Source organism: Emys orbicularis, chromosome 3, assembly GCF_028017835.1.
Source record: "Emys orbicularis isolate rEmyOrb1 chromosome 3, rEmyOrb1.hap1, whole genome shotgun sequence".
Classification (NCBI taxonomy): domain Eukaryota; kingdom Metazoa; phylum Chordata; order Testudines; family Emydidae; genus Emys; species Emys orbicularis.
The window spans coordinates 190856447-190883201 of record NC_088685.1 but is presented as its reverse complement, the minus strand read 5'-3'; the positions used below and the strand labels follow the sequence as shown (position 1 = coordinate 190883201).

The 26755-nt window shown below is 46.5% G+C and overlaps 1 protein-coding gene across 4 annotated transcripts in view; it reads left to right on the top strand.

The window, feature by feature from the left end:
* CCDC88A (coiled-coil domain containing 88A) overlaps nt 1–26755 on the top strand; it is a 346834-nt gene that overhangs the window by 95809 nt on the left and 224270 nt on the right. For all 4 annotated transcript variants that reach the window (XM_065400915.1, XM_065400912.1, XM_065400913.1 and 1 more), the window contains exon 6: nt 16206–16289. In XM_065400915.1, coding sequence (XP_065256987.1) covers nt 16206–16289 — 84 coding nt within the window. The remainder of the gene's footprint in view (nt 1–16205; nt 16290–26755) is intronic.

The following is a 26755-nucleotide window of genomic DNA, read 5'->3' as shown; positions in this document are numbered from 1 at the left end:
ACAGAACAGGTAATCATCATTCCCAGCTTCTGGCAAACCGAGACTAGGGACACCATCCCTTCCCATCCTGGCTAATAACCACTGATAGACCTATTCTCCATGAATTTGTCTAATTGACTTCAATGGGAGTATTTACATGAGTAATTGCTCACCAATAGGAATAAGGCGTTCAGAGTGGTGGCCTTAAATAAATAATAGAAATGAAACTGACCTTTAATGTGCACATTAGAATTACAGGTAAGGTCTGGGTTTACCCAACTGGTGTGGATATGACAGGACATTGGCAAAGTATAAATTAATGAGCATAATAAGATGTAGGTGAAATTCTGTTGTACATTTAAGATATAATAGTAATGGAATAACACATTTTCATAGGATAACAGTCACTTGATGTTTGTTTTGATCACTATGAAATAAGGCCCAGCTTTTCACCCTGGCTCTAACCAGGCCTCCATTTTGGCATTGTAACCCACAAATTAGGATTGGGGCCTTAAAATTGTCAATTATCTTTGCTGCATGTGCTAAATTGTGCTCATACAGTAACTCCTTGCTTAACGTTGTAGTTATGTTCCTGAAAAATGCTACTTTAAGTGAAACAATGTTAAGCGAATCCAATTTCCCCATAAGAATTAATGTAAATGGAGGGTTAGGTTCCAGGGACAATTTTTTCGCCAGACAGAAGACTATTTTTTTATATATATAGATACACATATACATACACACACACACACACACAGTATAAGTTTTAAACAAACAATTTAATACTGTACACAGCAATGATGATTGTGAAGCTTGGTTGAGGTGGTGAAGTCAGGGTGGGATATTTCCCAGGGAATGCCTTACCGCTAAATGATGAATTAGCACTCGGCTGAGCCCTCAAGGGTTAACACATTGTTGTTAATGTAGCCTCACACTCTATAAGGCAGCAGGAATGGAGGGAGGGGAGACAACATGGCAGAGAGAGACAGAGACACACTGTGTGTGTGTGTGTGTGTGTGTGTGTGTGTGTGTGTGTGTGTGTGAGAGAGACGCGCATTGCCCCTTTAAGTACGCTGACCCTACTAAGTACACTGCCTTTCTAAGTAGATCAGAAATTTGAGACAGCAGCTGCTGCCAGCAAGCTCCCTCCATTCTGAGCCCGTCCTGTCCCCTTCCCCCCATCCCTGTGGAGATGGGGGAGCGGGAGCAGGAGTGGGGCAAGGGGACATCCTGACATTAGCCCTCCTCCCCCCCCCCCAAAAAAAGCAGGAGTCTCCCTGGAGCAGCTCCAAGGCAGAGGGCAGGAGCAGCACTTGGCAGTGGGGGGGACGGGACAGCTGAACTGCCCGGCAATTGATAGCCTGCTGGGCAGCTGCCGCACAGGGAACTTAGGGGAGCCAGGGAGCTGATGGGGGGGGGGGAGGGCTGCTGGTCCACCCTGGTTCCAAGCCCCCACCAGCTAGCTCCAACGGGCTGCTCTTTCTGCAAGCAGTGGACAAAGCAGGCGGCTGCCAAACAGTGTTATAAGGGAGCATTGCACAACTTTAAACAAGCATGTTCTCTAATTGATCAGCAACATAACGAAACGACATTAACCGGGATGACTTTAAGTGAGGAGTTACTGTAATTATTTGTACCTGCATAAATAAAGGCTAGGGTTTGAAAGTCTGACATGAACTGTAAAGGTAAAGCTGAACTAAATTAATATCAGTTAATTATCTGGTACAAATATCGTAGTATCAAGGTGAATCTGAGATAGTCATTTTCAGATTAGGAGACATGGATCATATGATGATGATCTGTAATACATTTTTATTAGGGATATCAAGCGATTAAAAAAAATAATTGTGATTAATGGTGCGATTGATCCTACTGTGAAACAGTAATAGAATACTATTTATTTAAATATTTTTGAATGTTTTCTACATTTTCAAATATATTGATTTCAATTACAACACAGAATACAAAATGGACAGTGCTCACTTTATATTTATTTTTGATTACAAATATTTGAACTTTAAAAAAACAAAAGAAATAGTACTTTTCAATTTCCCCTTTACAAGTACTGTAATGCAATCTCTTTATCATGAAAGTTGAACTTACAAATGTAGAATTATGTACAAAAAAACCTGCATTCAAAAATAAAAAAATATAAATCTTTAAAGCCTACAAGTCTACTCAGTCCTACTTCTTGTTCAGGCAATCGCTCAGAGAAACAAGTTTGTTTACATTTACAGGCGATAATGCCACCCGCTTCTTGTTTATAGTGTCACCTGAAAGTGAGAACAGTCATTCACATGGCACTGTCGTAGCCAGCATTGCAAGATATTTACATGCCAGATACTAAAGATTCATATGTCCCTTCATGCTTCAACCACCATTCCAGAGGACATATGTCTATGTTGATGACAGGTTCTGCTCGATAATGATTCAAAGCAGTGCAGACCAATGCATGTTCATTTTCATCATCTGAGTCAGATGCCACCAGCAGAAGATTGATTTTCTATTTTGGTGGTTCGGATTCTGTAATTTCTGCATTCGATTGTTGCTCTTTTAAAACTTCTGAAAGCATGCTCCACACCTCATCCCTCTCAGATTTTGGAAGGCACATCAGATTCTTAAACCTTGAGTCGAGAGCTGTATCTATCCTTAGAAATCTCACGTTGGTATCTTCTTTGTAATTTGTCATATCTGCAGTGAAAGTGTTCTTAAAATGAACAACATAGAATCATAGAAGATTAGGGTTGTAAGAGACCTAAGGAGGTCATCTAGTCCAACCCCCTGCTCAAAGCAGGACCAACCCCAACTAAATCATCCCAGCCAGGGCTTTGTCAACCTGGGCCTTAAAAACCTCTCCCTAGGTAACCCATTCCAGTGCTTCACCACCCTCCTATTGAAATAGTTTTTTCTAATATCCAACCTAGACCTCCCCCACTGCAACTTGAGACCATTGCTCCTTGTTCTGTCATCTGCCACCACTGAGAACAGTCTAGCTTCATCCTCTTTGGAACCCCCCTTCAAATAGTTGAAGGCTACTATCAAATCCCCCCTCACTCTTCTCTTTTGCAGACTAAATAAGCCCATTTCCCTCAGCCTCTCCTCATAAGTCATGTGCCCCAGTCCCCTAATCATTTTCGTTGCTTTCCGCTGGACTCTCTCCAATTTATCAACATCCTTTCTGTAGTGGGAGGCCCCAAAACTGGATGCAATACTCCAGATGTGGCCTCACCAGTGCCGAATAGAGGGGAATAATCACTTCCCTCAATCTGCTGGCAACGCTCCTACTAAAGCAGCCCAATATGCCGTTAGCCTTCTTGGCAACAAGGGCACACTGTTGACTCATATCCCACTTCTCGTCCACTATAATCCCCAGATCCTTTTCTGCAGACACAACATGTGTTGAGTCATCATCCAAGACTGCTATAACATGAAATATATGGCAGAATTCAGGTAAAACAGAGCAGGAGGCATACAATTCTCTCTCTCCCCCCCCCCCAAGGAATTCAGTCATGAATTTAATTAACACATGATTTTTTTTAAAGAGCATCATCAGCATGGAAGCATGTCCTCCGGAATGGTGGCTGAAGCATGAAGGGGCATACAAATGTTTAGCATATCTGGCACGTAAATACCTTGCAATGCTTGCTACAAAAGTGCCATGCTAACCCCTGTTTTCACTTTCAGGTGACATTGTAAATAAGAAGCGGGAAGCATTATCTTCCATAAATGTAAAGAAACTTGTTTGTCTTAATGGTTGGCTGAACAAGAAGTAGGACCGAGTGGACTTGTAGGCTCTAAAGTTTTACACTGTGTTGTTTTTGAGTGCAGTTATGTAACAAAAATATTCTACATTTGTAAGGTGTACGTTCATGATAAAGAGATTGCAGTACAGTACTTGTTTGAGGTGAATTGAAAAATACTATGTTAGAGGGCTTATTCCTTCACCCTCCCACTTCCCTGGTCCTTCTCGAGTGAACAGAGAGCAACAATACCCGAAGTCTGAAGGTGCAAACAATTCGATGTTTATTGGGGTGAACTTGCAGCAAGCTTAAATCCAAGTTCCTTTTTCATTATTTTCGAATCCCAACGTACTTCCTGTTTGCCCCTAATTTATATAGTAATATTCTCAGCTATACCTTAACCAATCATTTTACTGAAATTTACCTAACCAATCCTAACATATTGTAACATGATTAGCTAACCAATTATATCCCACCACCTTACTTAGTTTACACCCAGCAAAATGAATTATACAGCAGACAGACACAACTAAGACCCTGTGGCAGACGCCAGCATCCCTGCCACCCACTGCCAAACGTAATGAGCGGCAGTATTTCGTGCCCTCCAGAGGCTTTAAGCATCTGTACTCCTACCCGCCTCTGGATTCGCTAGTGGTCGATGCGGCTAACCAGCTGGAGAGACAGGGTTTCCAGGGTCCTTCTCCAAAGAATAGGGATGCTAAACGCCTAGACCTCGTGGGTAGAAAGGTCTACTCCACTGGTGGTTTGCAACTCCATATTGCTAACCAAAAGGCCATTGTGAGCAGGTACTTTTATAACCATTTCGCAGCAATGGCGAAGTTCATGGAGCTCGTCCCTTCGGACTCTCGGTCAGAGTTCACCGCCTTGGTGGAAGAAGGGAAATTAGTCTCCTGGGCTTCATTGCAGGCAGCTTTAGACGCTGCAGACGCTGCCACAAGAGTGATGGTGACAGGGGTGGCTATGCAGCGGTGGGCCTGGTTGCAAGTCTCAGGGTTGCCCTACGAGGTCCAACAAACAATTCAGGACCTCCCGTTTGAAGGTGAGACTATGTTTTCAGAGAAGACGGACAAACGGGTCCACAGCGTAAAAGATTCCCGAGCTACCCTCAGATCCTTGGGCTTGCATACCCCCACCACACAGCAGAGACACTTCTGCCCACAACCTCCTCAAAGGTTCCAGCAGCAGAACTGCCAGGACAATTCTCGGAGGAGGAACCGGAGTGGCAGGAGAAGGCAACACCCCTTCGCTAATCAAGGCCAGCCCAAACCGCCCTCTGGCCCTAAACTGGCCTTTTGAAGGTGCAGTCGAGGACGGCACATCAGATCAGATCAGATCCCTAGTCATCGGTCCAAATTGCCACTTCTTGTAAGCTTCTTTTTTGAGTTTAAGCTCACAGAAGATTTCACTGTTAAGCCAAGCTGGTCGCCTGCCATATTTGCTATTCTTTCTGCACTTCGGGATGGTTTGTTCCTGCGCCCTCAATAAGGCTTCTTTAAAATACAGCCAACTCTCCTGGACTCCTTATCCCCTCAGATTAGCCTCCCAGAGGATCCTGCCCATCAGTTCCCTAAGGGAGTCAAAGTCTGCTTTTCTGAAGTTCAAGGTCCGTATTTTGCTACTCTCCTTTCTTCCTTTTGTCAGGATCCTGAACTCAACCATCTCATGGTCACTGCTGCCTAGGTTGCCACCCACTTCTACTTCCCCTACCAATTCTTCCCTATTTGTAATCAGCAGGTCAAGAAGAGCATGGCTCTTAGTCAGTTCCTCCAGCACTTGTACCAGGAAGTTGTCCCCAACACTCTCCAAAAACTTGCTGGATTGTCTGTGCATTGCTGTATTGCTCCCCCAGCAGATGTCAGGTTGATTGAAGTTCCCCATTAGAACCAGGGCCTGTGATCTGGAAACTTCGGTTAGTTGTCCGAAGAAAGCCTCGTCTACCTCATCTTCTGATCCGGTGGTCTATAGCACACGCCCACCACGACATCACCCTTGTTGCTTTTGCCTCTACATTTAACCCAAAGACTCTTAACAGGCTTTTCTCCAGTTTCAAACTGGAGCTCTGAGCAATCATATCGCTCTCTTACATACAATGCAACTCCTCCACCTTTCCTCCCATACCTGTCCTTCCTGAACAGTTCCTTGATTGTGCCAGGACTTCCAATTCTTCCTGCTTGTTTCCCAGGCTTCTTGCATTTGTGTACATGCATCTAAGATAACTAGCCGATTGCCCTACTTTCTCAATATGAATCAGGAGGCTTCCCGTCTTGTACTCTCCTCCTTGTGTTTCCTCCCAGTATCCCACTCCCCCACTTACCTCTGGGCTTAGGTCACTATTCCAATTAGTGTTCCAGACTTCCCATTATAGTGGGCTCAAGAAGGTTGGGTCTGGGTTGTCTAGTACACTGGGGGGGAGGGCTTACTACATTACTTATGGGTTATAATTAGTGGCTGTTTTCTAGGGGGTTGTGCCCCCCTTGATCGTTTCCATATGCAACGTAACACAAATAAAGTTAACAATACACCAGCTGTTATGATAATCCATAGCAACACCGAGAGTCCTGACTACTTCATTATGGTCCAATATCCTGGCCACCACAAAAAACCCTGCTTTGCCTCCTTTGATAGGGTTAAAATTTTGTCAGCGCCATCCTGGTGTGTGTGTTGTAAGTGTGTCCAACTGTTGGCGCTTGCAGCAAGTTGCTCTTGTAATCTTTGTGTACTCTTGTCCATATTGTGTGTCCGTTGAATATCCACAGTGAAATTTGGTATTGTCCAAACCAATTCAACTACTTGGTACGGCATGGGGTAGTAGATGCTGGTTCGATTGTTTACAACGATTAAGTCCACTGATCCATTGATGCACCATAGTCCAGGTGGCAGTATATAAAAGTTCATAATTTGGTCATATACTGGAAGGATTTTGCCTCCTAGTGTTATATTGCAGGATTGCATATATTCCCAACAGAATACACTGTACCCCAAATACATTACCCCTAAATGCCCCCCCTTTGCAATAAGCCATTGATCCTGCTCTTCCATAGGGTTCAAGGGGACCACCTTATTTGCATTTCCTTCTCACGGTATCATAGTAACAATTACAGAAGAACTCTCCCCATAGGTCGGGGATGTTATTTTCCAGGTAGAAGGGTATGTTTTTGCAATTGTGGATAAATATGGGCTAGCCTCCCAATTTAATACTGAAGGCCATTGTTCTGACCAAGCATCTTTCATAATATCCATTAACATTATTAACTGAGCATTTTGAATACCTACACACACTTCTCCCCATGTAAATCTTCTGAAGCCATAATGTCACCAGGTCCCCTGCCCAATGAGTTAACCTCAAGTTTACTGCTGTCCTCCACCCTGTGGCAACTGCTGATAGTTCCTGTGCCATTAATTCATTAATTTGTTGTTGAAATTTCACATTTTGGCTTACTAATTGTTTGGTTACCCACTCGTCCCTGCTGCCCACAATCCCTTTTTCCGACGACTATTCCAGGTGTGTCCCCTCACCCACCAATTGAATTGTTGTTTCAATCCTTTTATGTACATACTACAATTAGGATGAATTTGGTCCACCCACTATTCCTTGGGGCGTACCACCCATGTAATAGAGTTGCATGTTAAAAAGTGCTGGCTGCATCCGCTCCCACAATGGCTCCCATACATTTGCTTGTCGGGGAATATTCTCGGCTCCAGGCTGTGGCCACTTTAAATTTGGATTCTTCAACTTGCCATCCATATCACCTGTAGGGTTACATTCTGTAAAATGGTTAACTCATCATACACGCAGCGTCCAAAGGGATTTTACACCTAGGGAGTACCATGCAATATTTCCTGATAAATTTGATGTTCTCCACCAGGTTGGGATTCCCCCATCTAATCCATAAACCATATACTGACACTGCCAAATTCCGGTTGGAGTATTAGTGGTACATCTTTCTATGGTGAGATTCTCATAGTCTTCATTAGCTTTATTACCACAGGCTGCATGTGTTGCCTCCTTTTGACACTTCACATTGTGGGATCTGAATAGAATTTGTAAATGTGATAATTGTGATTAGCACTAGTAATTGTTCCATCCAGGGCCTGGGAATTTTCATCCTTTTCTCCTTTTTGAATTACCCTGTAATACACACACAACAAAATTTACACATCCTCTTTCCCAGTCCCCTGTTTGTACCTTTTAATTTGTGTGCAGTGAACCCGCTCCTGTCCTTCATTCTCTGTACCCAATAATAGCAGACTGGGCCCTAATTGGTCAAGAACAAGATAGGGGCCCTTCCATTTAGGAGCTGGGAATGGATGGTGTTGACCTGAAATCTTGTACATTACTAGATCTCCCACCATGGGTAGATCACGCTCCCTGGGCAGGTCATACCATGCTTTGACTCTTGCTGCTCCTTGCTTGTCTCACCAGGCCACCACCTGCTGTACCTGTTTTACATGGTCGATTAGAGTTAAAATCCATTCTTGTGTTAAGCCGTGTGTAGTGACTTCCCCAGGTACTTCCCATGAGAGCCTCATATGGAGAAAATCCTGTGCCCTTTGATTCTCAGGCCCTTATTCTCATTAAGACAAAGTAACTGTGACCAGTTTTTTCCTCCCATTTCCACTCCCTTTCTTAGCTCATTTTTAATGGTGCGGTTCATGTGTTCCACCTGCCCCGCAGCCTGTGGGTGATAAGCAATATGGAAAATGATTCCAGTGAGGGCTGAGAGCTTCCCTAACAGATCTGACCAGAAAGCAGCTCCTTGGTCTGAGTCAATCACCTTTGGGACCCCCCCAGCGAGTGAATACCTTGTTTACCAGTATTTCAGCAGTTATCCGGGCAGTTTGATACTTTGTGGGGAAAGCTTCTACCCACCTGCTGAAAGCATCCACTACCATCAACATGAATCAGTTTTTTCTGTGATCTGGTGGCAGGGGTCCTGTGTATTCAATTTGTATTCTTTCCCAAGGTCCCCATGGGGCGTGTCTCATTAATTTTCCTCTTAGCACCTTGTGAGGTGGGTTGTGCCTGGCACAGTCCAAACAACGTTCCAGGTGTGATTTAAAATCAGCTGCCATTCCTGGCCACCAGCACAACCTTTTTAAAGTTCCCAGTGCCTCCTCAAACCCGGGGTGTCCCCCTGCCAAGCTCCCATGCACCCAGCTTAAGAAAGCCGCCCGGCTTCCCTGAGGGCACAGCATTACTGGTCCCTCAGCTGTTAAGACACACCAAATCCCTTCCATTAATTCCACCTTTGGCACATGCCTGTCCCCAAGTTTCATGATGCCTTCCAGTCCTGGGTCAGATTCTTGCAACTCTCGAATTCACCCTCCTGATCTGTATCCACCCCACTTTTTGTTATTACTGCCACAGGCACACTCTTTTCTGGCTCCCAGGGCCATGGGGGTGCATCTGTTGCAGCCCGCTTGGCCTCTGCATCGGCCAAATTAATCCCTTTGTCCTGGTTTTTTGTATGCCTTTACCTTTACCACATTGAACCATGTAAAACAGTGACTGAGCTCCTTCACTTGCTTCCACCAGTTAGCATGCTTGATTGTGGAGCCGTCTGTTGCCCTGAAATGATTATCCGCCCACCATCTCAGCATTAATGTGACCCCACAAAATACATAATCTGAATCTACCACTACCCAACATTCTGGCTCAAATTTGGGATCCACTTCATTTAAAGCTGTTAGCAAGGCTGCCAGTTCTGCCTCCTGAGCTGACCTTGCTTCTAGTGAGAAACCAATGGTGCTGACTGTCTCATTTCCTGATTCCCACAACAGCTAAGCCTGCAGTTTTCCATCCCCCCCAATACCTACAACTTCCATCCAAAAACCATATCAATGTCCCCTCCATTACCAGATGGGGGTTAGCTGCCCGAAACACCTGATGTTGGGTTTTACATGGGCTGGCTTCACATTGGTGTGGGGTGCCAGCCAGATGTAATCCGGCTACCCAGACTATGGGTTCCTTGTAGAGCCAGCAACCATTTGGCAATACGCTACCCACTCACTTGTCCCTGTAAGATAGTATGCATGTTTAACAGCCGCAGGGGGTCATGATGAGATTGGGCTATTACTTTCTGCATTCCTGTGAGGTATTTGAATTTCCCTACCCGCCAGTAGGTGCACAACAGCACTTTTTCATCCATACTTCAGTTCCACAGCACTCAAAAGTCGAGAGGAAAAGGCCACAGGTCAGTACTTTGCTCCATACTCCTGTGTTAATGCACAACCAATGGTAGTGTTAAATACCAAAGGGTACAGATAAAAGAGTTATCCCCATCTGGGGAGGCCAGCACTGGAGCACTGGTCAGGTTTTCCTTTAGTACTCTCACTGCCTCAGTACACTCTTCTGACCACTCCCAAGTTGAGGCTTGGGTTAGGTCAAATAGAGGCTGGGCTATTTCTGCATAATTGGCCACAAAATCCCTGCAAAATCCAGTTAGGCCCAGAAAACTTTGCAAACTTTTAACAGCCGTAGGCAGTGGCAGGGACTGAATCAATGGTACCTGTCCCTTATCGATTTCCCTTCCCATCTGGGACACTTCCACTCCTAAGTAGGTCACACTTGTCTGTCCCATCTGAGCCTTTTTCCCATTGACCTTCAACCCTGCTCTTGCTAAAGCTTGCAGGACCTGCTCGGTTAGTTTCCTGTTTTCCTCCTCTGTCTCTGACATTAGCAAAAAGATCTCACAAAACTAAGTGGTTGGGCAACAAAATGGCAAATGAAATTTAATGTGGATAAATGTAAAGTAATGTACATTGGAAAAAATAACCCCAACTATACATACAATATGATGGGGGCTAATTTAGCTACAACTAATCAGGAAAGAGATTTTGGACTCATCGTGGATAGTTCTCTGAAGACGTCCACGCAGTATGCAGCGGCAGTCAAAAAAGCAAACAGGATGTTAGGAATCGTTTAAAAAGGGATAGAGAATAAGATGGAGAATATCTTATTGCCCTTCTATAAATCCATGGTACGCCCACATCTTGACTATTGTGTACAGATGTGGTCTCCTCATCTCAAAAAAGATATACTGGCATTAGAAAATGTTCAGAGAAGGGCAGCTAAAATGATTATGGGTTTGGAATGGGTCCCATATGAGGAGAGATTAAAGAGGCTAGGACTTTTCAGCTTGGAAAAGAGTAGAGTAAGGGGCGGATACGATAGAGGTATATAAAATCATGAGTGGTGTGGAGAAAGTGAATAAGAAAAAGTTATTTACTTTTTCCCATAATATAAGAACTAGGGGCCACCAAATGAAATTAATGGGCAGCAGGTTTAAAACAAATAAAAGGAAGTTCTTCACACAGCGTACAGTCAATCTGTGGAACTCCTTGCCTGAGGAGGTTGTGAAGGCTAGGACTATAACAGGGTTTAAAAGAGAACTAGATAAATTCATGGTGGTTAAGTCCATTAATGGCTATTAGCCAGGATGGGTAAGGAATGATGTTCCTAGCCTCTGTTTGTCAGATGGTGGAGATGGATGGCAGGAGAGAGATCACTTGATCATTACCTGTTAGGTTCACTCCCTCTAGAACACCTGGCATTGGCCACTGTCGGTAGACAGGATACGGGGCTGGATGGACCTTTGGTCTGACCCAGTATGGCCATTCTTACGTTCTTAACAGGTCGTCTCCATATTGTATGCACCTTGCTGAATCCACCTCTTCCAGAGCTTGTCTCGTGTATCTGTGAAAAATTGCAGGGGAGTCCCGATATCCCTGGGCTAGGACTGTCCAGCAGAATTGTCTGCCCTCCTATGTGAATGCAGTTTTATACTGACACGAGGTAGCTAGTGGCAGAGACCAAAACCCATTAGCTATGTCCAAAACAGTGAAAATTCAGAATTGGGGTCCAATACGGGCTACCATTTCATGGTACGCTACCACTACTGAGGCTGGTGAATTGGCCAGAGCATTTAGTGCCCTGTAATTCACAATAAGGCGCCAGGTACCGTTTTGGCTTTCTCACTGGCCACACAGCAGCATTACAAGGGGATGCAACCGCTCTAATCAATTCCCTCTGTTCCAATTCCCCAATAGTTGCCCCCACCTGTGCCAATGCCTCCCGAGGAATAGGATATTTTTTCTGTGGGGGAGGGTCCCCTCCCTCTAGCAGTACTTTCATGCTGCCCCTACCACAATCCAGGTTATCCTTAGCCCACACAGGAATGTGTTCCCCACCCTGCCGGGGGTGGTGGGAGGGCATGTGCCGCTTTAATGGTCATAGTGGCTATCCCCATAGGAATGGTATAGCCCTGACTGTCCTGCGTCTGCCCCAGTAAACACACCCAATTGGCTAAGTCCAGTACAAGTCCCAGTTTGTGTAAATCTCCAGCCCCCAACAGATTAAACATATAATTACAACCCTACAGAATCTCCCCTCCCCCCAGATTCCTTTGATCTGTCCCCGCCTCAGGGTTAACTGTGTCTCTCCTCCCGTTGCCCCTACAATTGTCTCAGTTCCTTCTGAGGCCCTCCCTTGCCCCCATGTGGTTAAGCTGACGGCTGCCTGGTGTCTATTAAAAAATCCCTCATGGGACTCCCTTCGATTGCCCCCTGGAGCGTGGGGCGACCAGATGTGTCCCGTCCTAAACTGAAAACCTGGATAGGATGCCTCCCAGGGTGCCTTTAAGTTGCAGCACCCACCTCTGTCCCTCCCACTGGTTTGCAGGGGGGTCAGGGGTCCTGGCACCGAACACATTCCTGTCTCTAAGCAAAATTGTGTGCCTGACATTTCAGGCAGTCCCAGTCCCCTGGTTTCATCCGGTAAGATCCTGGGTAGTCAGTTTAGCTTGCAGTGTCTGGATCTGTTGCTCTATAGCTGCCCACTCGTCCCTGACTACCTCCCCAAAGCTACAACCTCTCCCTCTACATCCTCCCCTCCGGGCTGACCCACCCCTTTCCATCTTGTACTGATCCCCTGCAGTAATAACATGGACTGGCTCTCCCCCCGATGCATCTGCCTCCACACATCTGCATGTCCCAGAAACTGGGGTAGCTGATGGGGAACAAGTTCAGGATGCTGGAATCTTAAATGCCCCACGAACTGCGGATCGCTCAGCTCCAACCATTTCTCCAGTGTGACAGACCCAGACCAGTGGGGTACAGGAGTCTGGTAGAGGGCAAATATACTGGTCACTGGATGAGTAGTTTTCTGTTCCCTGAGTGACCAGAGCAGGGGCTGCACTAGAGTAATCAGGAACCTGCTAGAACCAGTTAAGGCAGGCAGGCTAATTAGGACACCTGGAGCCAATTAAGAAAAAGCTGCTAGAATCAATTAAAGCAGGCTAATCAGGGCACCTGGGTTTTAAAAGGAGCTCACTTCAGTTTGTGGTGCGAGTGTGAGGAGCTGGGAGCAAGAGGCGCAAGGAGCTGAGAGTGAGAGGGTGTGCTGTTGGAGGACTGAGGAGCACAAGCGTTATCAGACACCAGGAGGAAGGTCCTGTGGTGAGAATAAGGAAGGTGTTTGGAGGAGGCCATGGGGAAGTAGCCCAGGGAGTTGTAGCTGTCATGCAACTGTTACAGGAGGCACTATAGACAGCTGCAGTCCACAGGGCCCTGAGCTGGAACCTGGAGTAGAGGGCGGGCCTGGGTTCCCCCCAAACCTCCCAATTGACCTGGACTGTGGGTTCTTCCAGAGGGGAAGGTCTCTGGGCTGTTCCCCAACCCACATGGTGAATCTCTGAGGCAAGAAAATCCGCCAATAAGCGCAGGACCCACCAAGATAGAGGAGGAACTTTGTCACACCAGCAATTCCACATTCCCACCAGGTCCTGGTGCCCCTGTCTGGGGTATCACCCATGGACCCTCCAAGGGATGTACCCAGCACCATGCCCATGCCTGTATGCGATTAAGTGTATCCCGTCCTGTTTCCCCAGGGATTCGCTTCATCTTATTCATCCCCGCAGTATGAGAGTACACCCCAAACAATTGTTTTGCCTCCTGTCTGGGGATTAGAAATGGGTGTGCCAGTCCTGCCTCATCGATTCCCAGGGTCCCTGTCCCAAAAGACTACGCCATATGATCACCTGGTCCTCACGAGTTAGACCCTCAATCTCCCTGCCCACCTCCACTAGCCACAGCACAAACTGATCCCAATCATCTTAGGGTATCTTTCTCAAATGGCCCAGTACTGCCTCCTGGTCCTTCAGGGACAAGGGGCGGATTTCTGCCTGTTCTACTACTTGTGGAGCATGGTTCCCCCACCCTGCAACGGGGGCCTTAATTCCTGCCTCCTGCAGTTCCTCTGGGGTAGTCTCTCTCTCTCTGGGGCTGTAACTGTGGATCGCCGGCTTACAATGTCCACTGGCAGTGGTGGGTACAGTGTATTTTCAGGGTAGGGTGGTGGAGGTGTCTCCTTCAGTTCCATTAGTGGGGTGGATGGTTTGGGGTCCCCAAGTTCATTGCCCCCATGTTTACATTGATACAATTCCTCCTCTAAGTCTCCTACTCTCCCCAGCAGTTCATCCCTCTCTCACCAGATTGCCTCACAAGACTCCTCTGTCCGTACAGTATCCCGTGCCTTCAAATCCACCACCTCTACCGCTAACATGGATTTTTCTGTTAAAATCTGTTGCTGATCCACAGTCCCCTCCGAATCCTTAATGTGTTGGAGGAGATCGGCTTCCCTTTTTACCCAGTATGCCATTCCAGCGCAGAAACCTTATAATACCATTCCCTTTTTCCTACACTCCTTTCCCTTGGGTCTCCCAAAACCTCCCCCATCTCCTTCTCAATCTCATCTAGGGTGGACCCATGCACCTGGTATGGGCCCTGATTCTTCCTTATCCATTTGTTCAAAAAATCCGTTATCCCAGCTTGCCAGAACCCGCAACTACCATCACGAGTGTTCGCCATACCCCCTCCAAGCAGCTGCGTGGACTGTTGGGGAGGGGGATTTACAGGCTGCCACTCACCTATCTGATGCGATGTATCCGAGTCACGGCACCAAGATGTTAGAGGGCTTATTCCTTCACCTTCCCACTTCCCTGGTTCTTCTCGCGTGAACAGAGAGCAACAATACCCAAAGTCCGAAGGTGCAAACAATTCGATGTTTATTGGGGTGAACTTGTAGCAAGCTTTTGTACGCTTTCCAGCTTATGGCTGCTCCCACTGCTTAGCCAAAGGTCTTAGCGTAGGAACAGGGTCTCAGACTGTCACAGTGAGAGAAGGCCCTTACACAGGCAGACAGTGATTTTGATTCTTTCTTTTATACCTCTATAACTAGCTAAATGATAAACATATACCTAAATTCCTAAAGTATAGGCCTTTACAGACAGGCCTGAATATCTATATCCTAACATACTATTTCTTTTGTTTATCATTTTTATAGTGCAAATATTTGTGATAAAAAATAATATAAAGTGAGCACTGTACACTTTGTATTCTGTGTTGTAATTGAAGTCAATATATTTGAAAATGTAGAAAAACATCAAAAATACTTAATACATTTCAATTGGGATTCTATTATTTAACAATGCGATTAAAACTGTGATTAATCGTGATTAATTTTTTTATATTAATCGCAGTTAACTCACACAATTAATCGACAGCCCTAAATTTTATGTTTATTATACCAAAAGGCTAGTGTAGATTGAATTTAGCCTGAGAGGGCTCAGTTGAGTAAAATTTATTCACTGTGGCCCCGATCCAGCAATGACTTGTGCACCTGCTGATCTTTATGTATATGGTTAGTTGCACTATTCATGTGCATATAAATCTTTCTTCAACTTTGCTGATCCCCCTCAATCAGATTAAATTAAATCTACGCTGACCTAGTGAAAATAAAATTATTAGAAAACATCATCACATGATCCATGTCTCCTGATCTGAAAATACCTTAACTTCAATGGGACTACTTGTCTATGTAAAGCTAAAATGGTATCTAAGTCTTTTTGTCAGGATCAGGGCCAATAACATGATTACCTTGCAACAATCTTATTTGATTAAAGATCATACCTACGATAGCTCATTAAATTAGTGACCAGTTTATCCATGAAAGTTGTGGTTTTTTTTAAAAGTATGCTATACTTTTCTAAATACACTATTTTTGATTGGGTGAAAGTTAGTTAGAAAAGTAGAGTATACTGTACAGCTGGTTTCAATTGAATAGTGTAAAAAGCAGTTCGGGGAGATTTGCTCAGTATATGATTGGCTGTTTGAGTACTAAAAAAAGGTAGGAAATATTTATGAAGCAAACATCATCATAGACTCTGAGCAAGAAATACGCAAATTTTAAGAAGCCCCCTTCATCAACTTTTTTCAAAGTGAATATTGTCTCAGTTCACTAATATTAAAAGTCAAGCACAAACTACAATGTTTTGCTATAATTACATTCAATCTGTACTAGCCAGTTAGGGGATTGGACAACTGATAATTATTTTATCATCAGCTTTCAGCTCTCAGAATATACTAAGGAGGTATGATAAATAATTGTGGTTAATGTATTTCTTTTAGTGTCAGAAAAAAGAAGAATTCATTGAAAGAATCCAAGGTTTAGATTTTGATACAAGAGCAGCTGTTGCTGCCCACATTCAAGAGGTATTTGTTACTTTTGTACTACCTGATGTCCAAGTGATTTTCATGTTTGCTGTTCTGGAATATTAAGGAAAGAATAATTTTATTTAGTCAAAAACAAGGGAAATCTATTTGACATTCGCATTAATGGATTGCATTAGAGAACGTTAGTTGAGAAGGCTTTATTTTATACAAATGAGCGTAAATCACATTTCTTATTAAAGGTGGTACTTTAATAAAAACATTTTTTTTCATACTGAATAGTTTTTTCCATCACAGAATCATAGTAGTGTAGGTCTTGATGGGATCTTGATAGATCATATACTCCAGTCCCCTGCACTGAGGCAGGAGTAAGTATTATCTAGACCATTCCTGAGAGGTATTTGTCCAACCCAGGGGTGGCCAAACTGCAGCAAACTCTTTTACAGTTAAAGTACGGCTCGTGGAGCCCCCCACACCTTCCCCATTCTCTGTCTACCAGACTGGGGGGAGGCGGGAGCTCGGGGCTTCTGCCCGGTGGTGGGGGTAGGGGCTTCTGCCAGAGACAACTGGTGCCTGCTGAGAGTGAGGGGGCATAATTTAAAGGTTTGGCACCCCCAACAGCTTGAATTATGCCCCACCTTTTATCGTCAGTGGCCCCTCCCTGCAGCTCCCAGGTGTTAGCTTCGTGTGGAGAGGCAGCGGCAAACACCTGGGAGTTGCAGGGAGGAGCTGCTGCTTTAGCTTTACGGGGAGAGGCAGCAGCTCTTCCTGCCGCTCCCAGCTGTTTGCTGCTGCCTCTCCCCGCCGCCGCAGCTCCCAAGTTGCCGGATCCAGCAGCTGCTGTGCAGGGATGGGGCCGGCAGCACCATGTGACCTAGCCAGAAAACCGTGGCAAAAATCTGGGGGGAGCGGCATGTGATACCACATGCCTCCCCCCACGCATTGCCTCTGGCAGAATGAAGTGTGTGGGGGGGGGGTGTCTTGGGGCTTCAGCCCCAGCTCTCGAACTTCTGAAGATTGTGATATGTTGCTCAGAGGGTCGGTACGTTTGGCCATCCCTGCTGTTCTTAAAAACCTCCAATGACTGAGATACCATAAGTAATTTGTTCCAGTGTTTAACTATCCTTACAGTTAGGAAGCTTTTCCTGATGTCTAACCTTGAATGGGCTTAAATTGCAGCAAAGGAGATTACTTTTTGTGCTGTCCTCAGTGGATATGGAGAATAATTTATCACCCTCCTCTTTGTGACAACCTTTTATGTAGTAGAAGACTGTTATCATGTGCCCCCAAGACTTCTCTTCCCAAACTAAACAAACCCAATTTTTTCTTCGAGTAGTGTCCCTATGGGTGCTCCATGGTAGGTGTGTTTGTGTCCCTGCACTGCTGATCATAGAACTTCAGTAGTAGTGTCCATTAGGCCCACACATGCGCTGTCTGTTTCCCCTCATGCTGAGCCAAGAGGCTAGCCAGCACACACGGGCTAAGCCTCATCAGTTACTTCTTAACTGCCCCTTGCTAGAGATGGATTTTGCTTTATGCACTTTTATATAGTTATTTTGTTAGTATATTATAGTTTATTGTTCTTTACCCTCTTATTGTATCCCCCCCAAAATAAAAACAAAACAAAACTCCCCCCAAAACTTGCTAGAGATGGATTTTGCTTTATGCACTTTTATATAGTTATTTTGTTAGTATATTATAGTTTATTGTTCTTTACCCTCTTATTGTATCCCCCCCAAAATAAAAACAAAACAAAACTCCCCCCAAAACTTCAATTTCCTGCTTTTTTTCCCCTTCCAGGGATCCCCCCCCCCCACGCCTCCAGTGGGCATACCCAGTTCACCAGGTTTCAAGAAGTGCCTCACTTGCAAGGAGGCAATTCCGATTGCAGACAAGCACTTTTAAGTGCATTTGTCGCCTTAGGGAGGGCCATATCCAGAGAAAAGTGTAGTCTCTGCCAGCAAATCTGGCCACATTCCCATAAGGACAGACTGCTCAGGCAGAAGATTATTTTAATGGAGGCTGCTCTCAGACCCGTGCAGAACTTGCGCCGCAAGTCCCTGGATAGACATGAATCTTCTCCACAGCCGTCTAAGGGCTATGGATCGAAGAAACAGACTGCTGACCCCTCTCAGAAGTCATCTTAGAGGAGAGCAGGAAGTCCCCAAAAGTGCGCCCTGAGATCTCCATAGGCAATCTCCATCTCGCTCGGTAGCTTCGGCACCAAGACCATCTCAGTCCAGCACTCATGGCTCACAGAGACCAACAGCAGTTGGTACTGTTGACATGCCCACGGACCTGATGGGCACAGGCTCTGAGTCATCGGCACCGAGAGACAGGAGTAAGCACTCCACTAAAAAGGCACCCTCAATACGTGAATCATCATCGGTACTATCATCGATGCCTCACCCAGCACCAGAGCAAGTGGTATGGACAAGACCCCCATCCGCCTCTGACACCTGACACTGGGGCAGTCAGTACCAATGGAATTCTGCCAGTCCAGCAACCTCCATATATCCAATGTACCGGGATCCCCGCTTCTTGGTACTGCGACCTCCGCACTGAGCCTCCGCTTGGCATGGGAATCGTCACCGCTGCCAGGCCTCACTCCCCCACTCTCTAGCGAAAGTTCAGATAGCGAGCTGGAAGAAAGAACATCCCAGTACTCTTCTCAGGCTCCATATGGTGCTCAGTACCAGCAAGGCCCATACCCGCAGATGTCCCCACCACCGACATCATGGTACAACCACCCATAGGCACTGCCACCACGCTCTATGCCACCATCACCCCCGTTGTCTTATTGGGACTCACGGGAAGCATACCGCCAACATGCCTCTCAAGCTTTGAGCCTCGCCCGGGAACCCTCAAGGCATACCCCTTCAGCCACAGCTTCCAGAGCTTTGGAACCTCCACAAGATATCATGGAGAAACAGGAGGGTGATGCCGAGGAAGAGGTGACCCTGAGGTCACCTGAGGTCTTCCTCTTTTCCAGACCATTATGCCTTCACCACCATATCTGGCAGACGACTTTCATCTCTTCCAGCATCTGGCAAAGAAGGTGGTGGACACCCTCAAGATACCATTGAAGGAAGTCAAGGACACCCACCATCAGCTCTTTGACATCCCCCACTCCTCGTCCTCCTCCAAGATTGCCCTCCTGATTAATGAGACTGACTATCTTAGACCCAGCGAGAACTATATGGCATATCCCAGTGACAGTATGTGCGACCTGCAAGCGAGTGGAAAAAAGTACTATGTCCCCACGAAGGAATCTGAATTCCTCTTCTTCCACCTACCCCCCAACTCCATTTGGTGGATGCCGTCAAATCATGCGGCTGACGACATGAGTCGAGGGCTACTCCGCAAAACTGGGATTGAAAGCGCATGGACCTTTTTTGTAGGAAGGTGTACTCCTTGGCTATATTCCAATTCCGTATCCCCAACTATCAGGCCCTCACAGTGAAATACGATTATATTAACTATTCAAAGTTGAATGACCAGGGCCGGCTCCAGGCACCAGCCCACCAAGCATATGCTTGGGGCGCCGGCTCCAGGCACCAGCCCACCAAGCATATGCTTGGGGCGGCGCCTGGAGGGGGGCGGTGTGGCGGGGCGCTCCGGCCCGAGAGCGGGGCCGCGACTGGGCTGGCCGCCCTCCCCGCGGCGCTCCGGCTGGTCGGGGAGAGCGGGGCCCTGGCCGGGCTCGCCGCCCTCCCCCCGGCGCTCCGGCCGGCCGGGGAGAGCAGAGCCGCGGCGGGCTCGCCGCCCTCCCCCCGGCGCTCCGGCCGGTCGGGGAGAGCGGAGAGCCCCGGCCGGGCTCGCCGCCCTCCCCCCGGCGCTCCGGCCGGTCGGGGAGAGCGGAGAGCCCCGGCCGGGCTCGCCGCCCTGCTCCCGGCGCTCTGGCCGCCGGGAAGAGAGGAGCCGCAGCCGGGCTTGCCGCCCTCCCCCCGGCGCTCCAGACGGTCGGGGATTGCGGGCCCGCGGCCGGGCTCGGCGCCCTCCCCTGCCGCGCTGGGGGGGTGGGGGCGGCGGGTGGCTTTTTTGCCTAGGGCTTTTTTGCCTAGAGCCCTGTGAATGACTTTATTGACCGGGTGCCAGAGTCACATCGTGACCAAGGCCTGGTCTACACTGGGGGGGGGGGGGATTGATCTGAGATATGCAACTTCAGCTATGAGAATAGCGTAGCTGAAGTCGACGTATCTTAGATCAAATTAAAATTACTTACTTCGCGTCCTCGCGGCACTGGAGCGACGGCCGCGGCTCCCCCGTCGACTTTGCTTCTGCCTCTTGAACTGCTGGAGTTCAGCAGTCGACGGGAGAGCGATTGGGGATTGATTTATCATGTCTACACTACACGTGATAAATCGATCCTCAATAGATCGATCGCTAGCCGCCGATCCGGTGGGTAGTGTAGACGTACCCCAAGTTAAGGCCATTATATAGGAGGGACAAGTAGTGGCATGGACAACGCTGCAATTTGCCCTCAACGTTGCTGACAAAGCAGCTAGCTTAATTTCCGTGGCGGTGGTGATGTGATGAGCATCATGGCTCTATCTGTCAGGTTTCCTGGCAGTCTACTGTTGAGGACCTCCACTTTGAGGTCACAAAGCTCTTTGTGGTCACAAAGCTCTTTGTGGAGAAGATTGATGCTTCCCTTCATACCCTGAAGGATTCCTGGGCTGCATTCCAGTCGCTGGGTATCTACATGCTGAGACAAAAGAGGCAATTTAGTCCCCAATCCCAGCATAGACCATATACATCCCAATATCAACCTCAATGACAATACGAACTGCCAAGGAAGAAAGCAAAATTCCCCAAGCAGAAACCATCTGTCTTGCAATCTTTGTCGTCCCAGCTTTTTATGTCCAAACATCAGTTTTGACAGGTGGGTCGAGGCGCTGCTGGACCACTCCCACCAACTGATACAGCCGACCAATTCTTCACACCCATCTGACCACCAAGTGGCAGTATTCCGCAGTGCCTGGAATCACGTAACATTGGACTGATCAGTCCTAGAGATAGTTTGAACTGAGTACTCCATCCATTTCACCTCCCTACCCCCTCCACAACACCCTTCCCTGTCTCTCTTCAGGGACCCTTCACGTGAGTTTAGAACAACAAGTCAATAATCTCCTCCAGTTAGGAGCCATAGAACCAGTACCTCAACATCTACAAGGAAGAGGATTCTACTCTCTTTATTTCTCTAATAAAGAGGTTGGAGACCCATACCAGACCTCAGAGCTCTCAACAAGTTTGTCTAGGCTCAAAAATTCAAAATGGTCACTTTATTGACAATCATTCCAGCATTGGAACAGGGAGACTGGTTTTTGGTCCTCGACCTTCAGGGCGCATACTTTCACATCTCTATCCTACCGGCTCACCGATGATTTCTCAGATTTATCCCGGAACAAGACCACTATGGATACAGAGTGCTCCCCTTCGGGCTATTGTTGGCCTTGAGAGTATTGACCAAGGTTCTCTGGGTGATAGCCACTCACGCTCTCAAGGGATAAAGATTTACCTTCACCTCGATGATTGTCCCCTCAGAGCCCAATCTCTCCAGGAGGCTTACCGAGTCACCAAAGCACTTATTTACAGAGCTGAGCCGTACAGATCAAAATCCAGAACTCGGCTCTCACTCTGGTGCAATGCCTGGAATTCATAGGGGCTGACTTTGACTCGTTACAGGCCAGAGCACTCTTTTCTCAGCACAGATTTCTTTCGTTAGCCACACTTATAGACGCTGTTCAAAGCAGCCTGCAAATATCAGCCAGACTTTGCCTCCAACTCCTGGAGCACATGGCAGTGAGCACAGCAGTGATACCACATGCCAGGTTTTACATGTGATGCCTCCAAATGTGGTTCAGCTTGGTCTACAAACAGGGACAGGCTGGACAAATCTCTGTCACCACCCACCAGGGTCAAAAACTCCCTAGAGTGGTGGAAGAGCCCAACCAACATTTGCAAAGGGATCCCCTTCTCCCAAACCTCACCGTCATTGCTTCTCACCATCAACACATCACTGATCTGGTGGGTTGCAAATCTAAATGGCCTCACAACACAAGTGGTCACCCATGGAGATGTCCCTTCACATCAATCTCCTCAAGCTAAGAACAGTAAGGAATGCCTGCACTCATTTCCTCCAGCTGATCACAGGATCACACATGAAGATCCTAACAGACAACATAGCCTACATACAATAGTCAGGGGGGAGTCAGATCACCCTTCATATGCACCGAGGTGATCAGGCTATGGAACTGGTGCATCTCCCACAACGTTACATTGTCTGCACACAAAACTTGATAGTGGACAATCTCAGTTGCAAATTCCCACACAACCACGATGGGGGGATAGACCTGATGGTGCTTCACGACATATTCAGCTTATGATGGACACAGTCCACAGACCTGTTCACCACTCACCTGAACAAGAAATGCCCATGCTACTGCTCCAGAGCGGGGATGGGTCGACATTCCCTGGGCGAGGCCATCCTCATCCCCTGGGACAAGGACCTTCTCTATGCCTTTCCTCCATTTTCCCTACTTGTGAATGTCCTGCTGAAAATAAAGAGACAGAGCCCACATCATCCTGATTGCTCTTACCTGGCCCAGAAACACCTGGTTTCCATACCTGTCAGAGCTTGCGACATGCTTGCTGATCTCTCTCCTAGCCATACTGACCTCCTTGCAGGACAGAGAATGCACCATAAATCCCCACTTGGGATTATCTGCCTCAAGACATGGCTCCTGCTTGGTTCCAACACATAAAAAACTCCTGTTCAAGAGAGGTACAAGAGGTTCTGTTGCACAGCAGAAAGTCCTCGACTTGACGCACTTACCTGCAGAAATCTCCCCAACATCTGTGGCTCTTCCACGTATCTTAGACTATGCATTGACCTTAAAGAAATCGGGCCTATCTCTAAGCTCTCTCAGGGTTCTCCGAACAGCCATAACAGCTTTCCACCAACCTATTGAGAGATAGTCAGTGCTGTCACACCCAACCACTACTCGGTTCCTCAAGGGTATAGTGAACCTTTTCCCACAACCTCGACTTCCTGCTCCCAAGGGGACCTAAACCGGGTACCAAAAGGGCTGACTAGACTGCCCTTCGAACCCATGGCCACCTGTTTGCTGACATACCTATCAATGGAAATGGTCTTCCTGATGGCAATTACCTCGGCCAGGAGAATAGGAGAGAGAGCAGCTCTGATGGCACATCCCCCCTCACCAAGACAACAGGGAGGCTATATTACATACCTTAGATGTCAGGAGAGCCCTGGCTTTGTACCTGGATAGAACAAAGACCTTTAGGAAGTCCCATACGCTTTTCCTTTCCATTGTGGAAAGATCCAGGGACTCAGCAATATCAGCTCTCTACGTGGGTCTCGAATTGCATTAGACAACTCCTCCAGACTCTATTTATACACACTCCATGAGGTTGATCTCCTAATCCATTGCCTTCTTCAAGAATGTCCCTATCTCAGAGATCTGTAGAGCAGAGACATGGGCGTCAGTCCACACTTTTGCACAACATTATGCTATCACTGGAGATTCTGCCTCCAATGCCATCACCTACCATGGAGCATCCATACAGACATTACTTGAAGAAGAAGAAGAGGAAGTTACCTTGTGCAGTAACAATGGTTCTTTGAGATGTGTGTCCTACGGGTGCTCCACAACCCACCCTCTTCTCCTTTACTTCGGAGTTCTTGTTAATGACACTGTGGTAAAGAAGAAACTGAGGAGGGTTAGCGCGTGCCGTCTAGCCTCATGGCGCAGCACGAGGGGAGACAGTGTATGCGCAAGCCTAACGGACACTACCAAAGTTCTCTGAACAGCAGCGCAAGGACACAAGCACACCTACCATGGAGCACCCATAGGGGGACACATCTCAAAGAACTTTTGTTACTGCACAAGGTGAGTAACTTCCTCTTTTTCAGTCTTTCCTTCTAGGTAATGTTTTCTAGACCCTTAATAATTTTTGTTGCTCTTCTCTGGACTTTCTCCAATTTGTCCACATTTCCCCCTGAAGTGCGGTGTCCAGAACTGGACACAGTACTCCCTTTGAGGCCTTATCAGTGCTGAGTAGAGTGGAAGAATTACTTCTAATGTCTTGCTTACCAACATTCCTGCTAATACATCTGTAGCAAAGCGATGACTCACTGTCGCGGCTGGTTATCTTGGGAATTAGCTCAACTCCAGCTCCGGAGCACCTCTGCCTTAGGCCCCATGTCCCTCCCGGACCCTGGTTCCCCTTTCCTCAGGGTTCTGCCCCCAGCAGTACCCCCTTACTCTGGGTCTCCCCTCCCAAGGGAACCCCAACCTTCTAAACCCACCTTGCCTCAGTGGCTACCGCCAATCATCATCTAGTCCCCTTTCCCATTGCAGTCTGCAGTCTATAATGGCAAGGGGTAGGACCAGCTGCCTCTGCCTATTCCCGGGCTGCACCTCTGTAGCCCCAGTACCTTTGTAGGCCTTCATCAAGGCCTTCAGCCGGGGGTTTACCAGGCTGGAGCTCCCCAGCTCCTCTTGCCCTTTCCCAACACTGCTCTACTCCAGGTACCTTGCTCTTAGGTAGCTAGCCCTTCCCACTCCAGGGCTAGAGTGAGACTCCTCAGCTCCTGGCTCACCGCCCTCTTATCAGGGCCAGCTGGGCCCTGATTGAGCTGGCCATGCCTGTGGTCAGCTACTCACTCAGCTGCTCTCACTACTTTTCCCAGCCGCAGCCCTCTCCAGGTCTGCTTTTAATCCCTGCCTACTGGAGTGGGGCAGCCGCCCCACTACAACATCCCAGAATGATATTTGCTTTTTTTGCAACAGTATTACATTGTTGACTCATATTTAATTTGTGATCCAGTATAACTCCTAAATCCTTTATAGCAGTACTCCTTCATAGATAGTCATTTCCCATTTTGTATTTTTGTAATTGATTATTCTTTCCTAAGTGTAGAACTTTGCATTTGTCCTTATTGAATTTCATCCTGTTTATTTCAGCCCATGTTTCCAGTTTGTCAAGATCGTTTTGAATTCTAATCCTGTCCTCCAAAACACTTGCAGTCCTTCCCAGCTTGGTATTGTTCTCAAACTTTACAGGTGTACTCTCTGTGCCGTTATCCAAATAATTTATGAAGCTATTGAATATTGAATAGAATCGAACCCAGGACAGGTCCCTGTGTGACTCTACTTGATACGTCCTTCCAGCTTGACTGTGAACCATTGATAACTACTCTTCATATGATTTTTCCAACCAGTTGTGCACCCTCTTTATAGTAGGGTCATCTAAACTATATATCTCTAGTTTTCTTATGAGAAAGTTATGTGAGACAGTATCAAAAGCCTTACTAAAGTCAAGCTATATCACATCTACTGCTTCCATCCTGTCCACAAATGTTGTTCCCCTGTCAAAGAAGAATATAAGTTGGTTTGATGTGATTTGTTCTTGACAATTTATGTTGATGGTTACTTATCACCATATTATCTTACAAATTGTTTGTTTGCTCTATTATCTTTCTGGGTACAGAAGTTAAGATCAATGGTTTATAATTCCCTGGGTTGTCCTTATTCTCCTTTTTATACATAGGTACTATATTTGCCTTTTTATATTCCTCTGGTATCTCTCCCATCCTCCGTGAGTTCTCACACATAATTGCTAAACGCTCAGAGATCTCTTCAGCCAGTTCATACTAGTATATGTAATGTGAAATTCAGTTCTGTCTAGTACAAATATATTAGTATGAACTGAATCAGAAATAAAAGTGATTTGTTAAAAATATGGTTCTTTAAAGCAATGTGTGGATCCACTGTATTGGGCTGTATACAGGGATTAAAGGAACAAAATAATAGTTTAGACCTAGATTGTATAAATGGATCCACCTAGTTGGTACCATTGACGTCAACTGTGCTCTATGTGAGCACACAGATGTCCCTGGATTAATCGATTCTCAGGATCTAGCCCTTAGTGAGTAATCTTTTTTGCCTCAAGAAATATGAGTGTATCTTGTGTTTCTTGGGGAATATGTTTATATTTTGGAGGACTGGTAGCTACTCTATCATTAAATATGAGTTGAGTTTTTCGGGTAAGAGGTCTGAAATCTCTTTTTTTAAACCTATAGATTTAATGTAATCACCAAATTTTAAATGAACAAGCCCCATTGAATTTCCAGTAATATTTGTTCAGATCCATTTAGCTAAGCAACCACACATGATAATTACCTGTGCACTATAGTGCAGATTGCAAATTTCTACAGACAATATGTTAAGTTATTCCCTTATTTTGCCATTACATTAAGAAGCTCTGCCAAGAATAGATAATGGAATTTCCCAGCTCTGTCAGCTACCTGCTGTTTCTGTTGCTGTCTGTAAGCCTTCCTAACTTTATCTGAACTCAGCACAGAGGTCTGGTAAGACAGGAAGGAGAAATTGACAGCATGGGAGTCTGGGGTTTCATAAGTCTGGAACTCTTAAAGTTTCCATTCATTCTAAGTTACAAGCATATTTTTTCCCAAATAA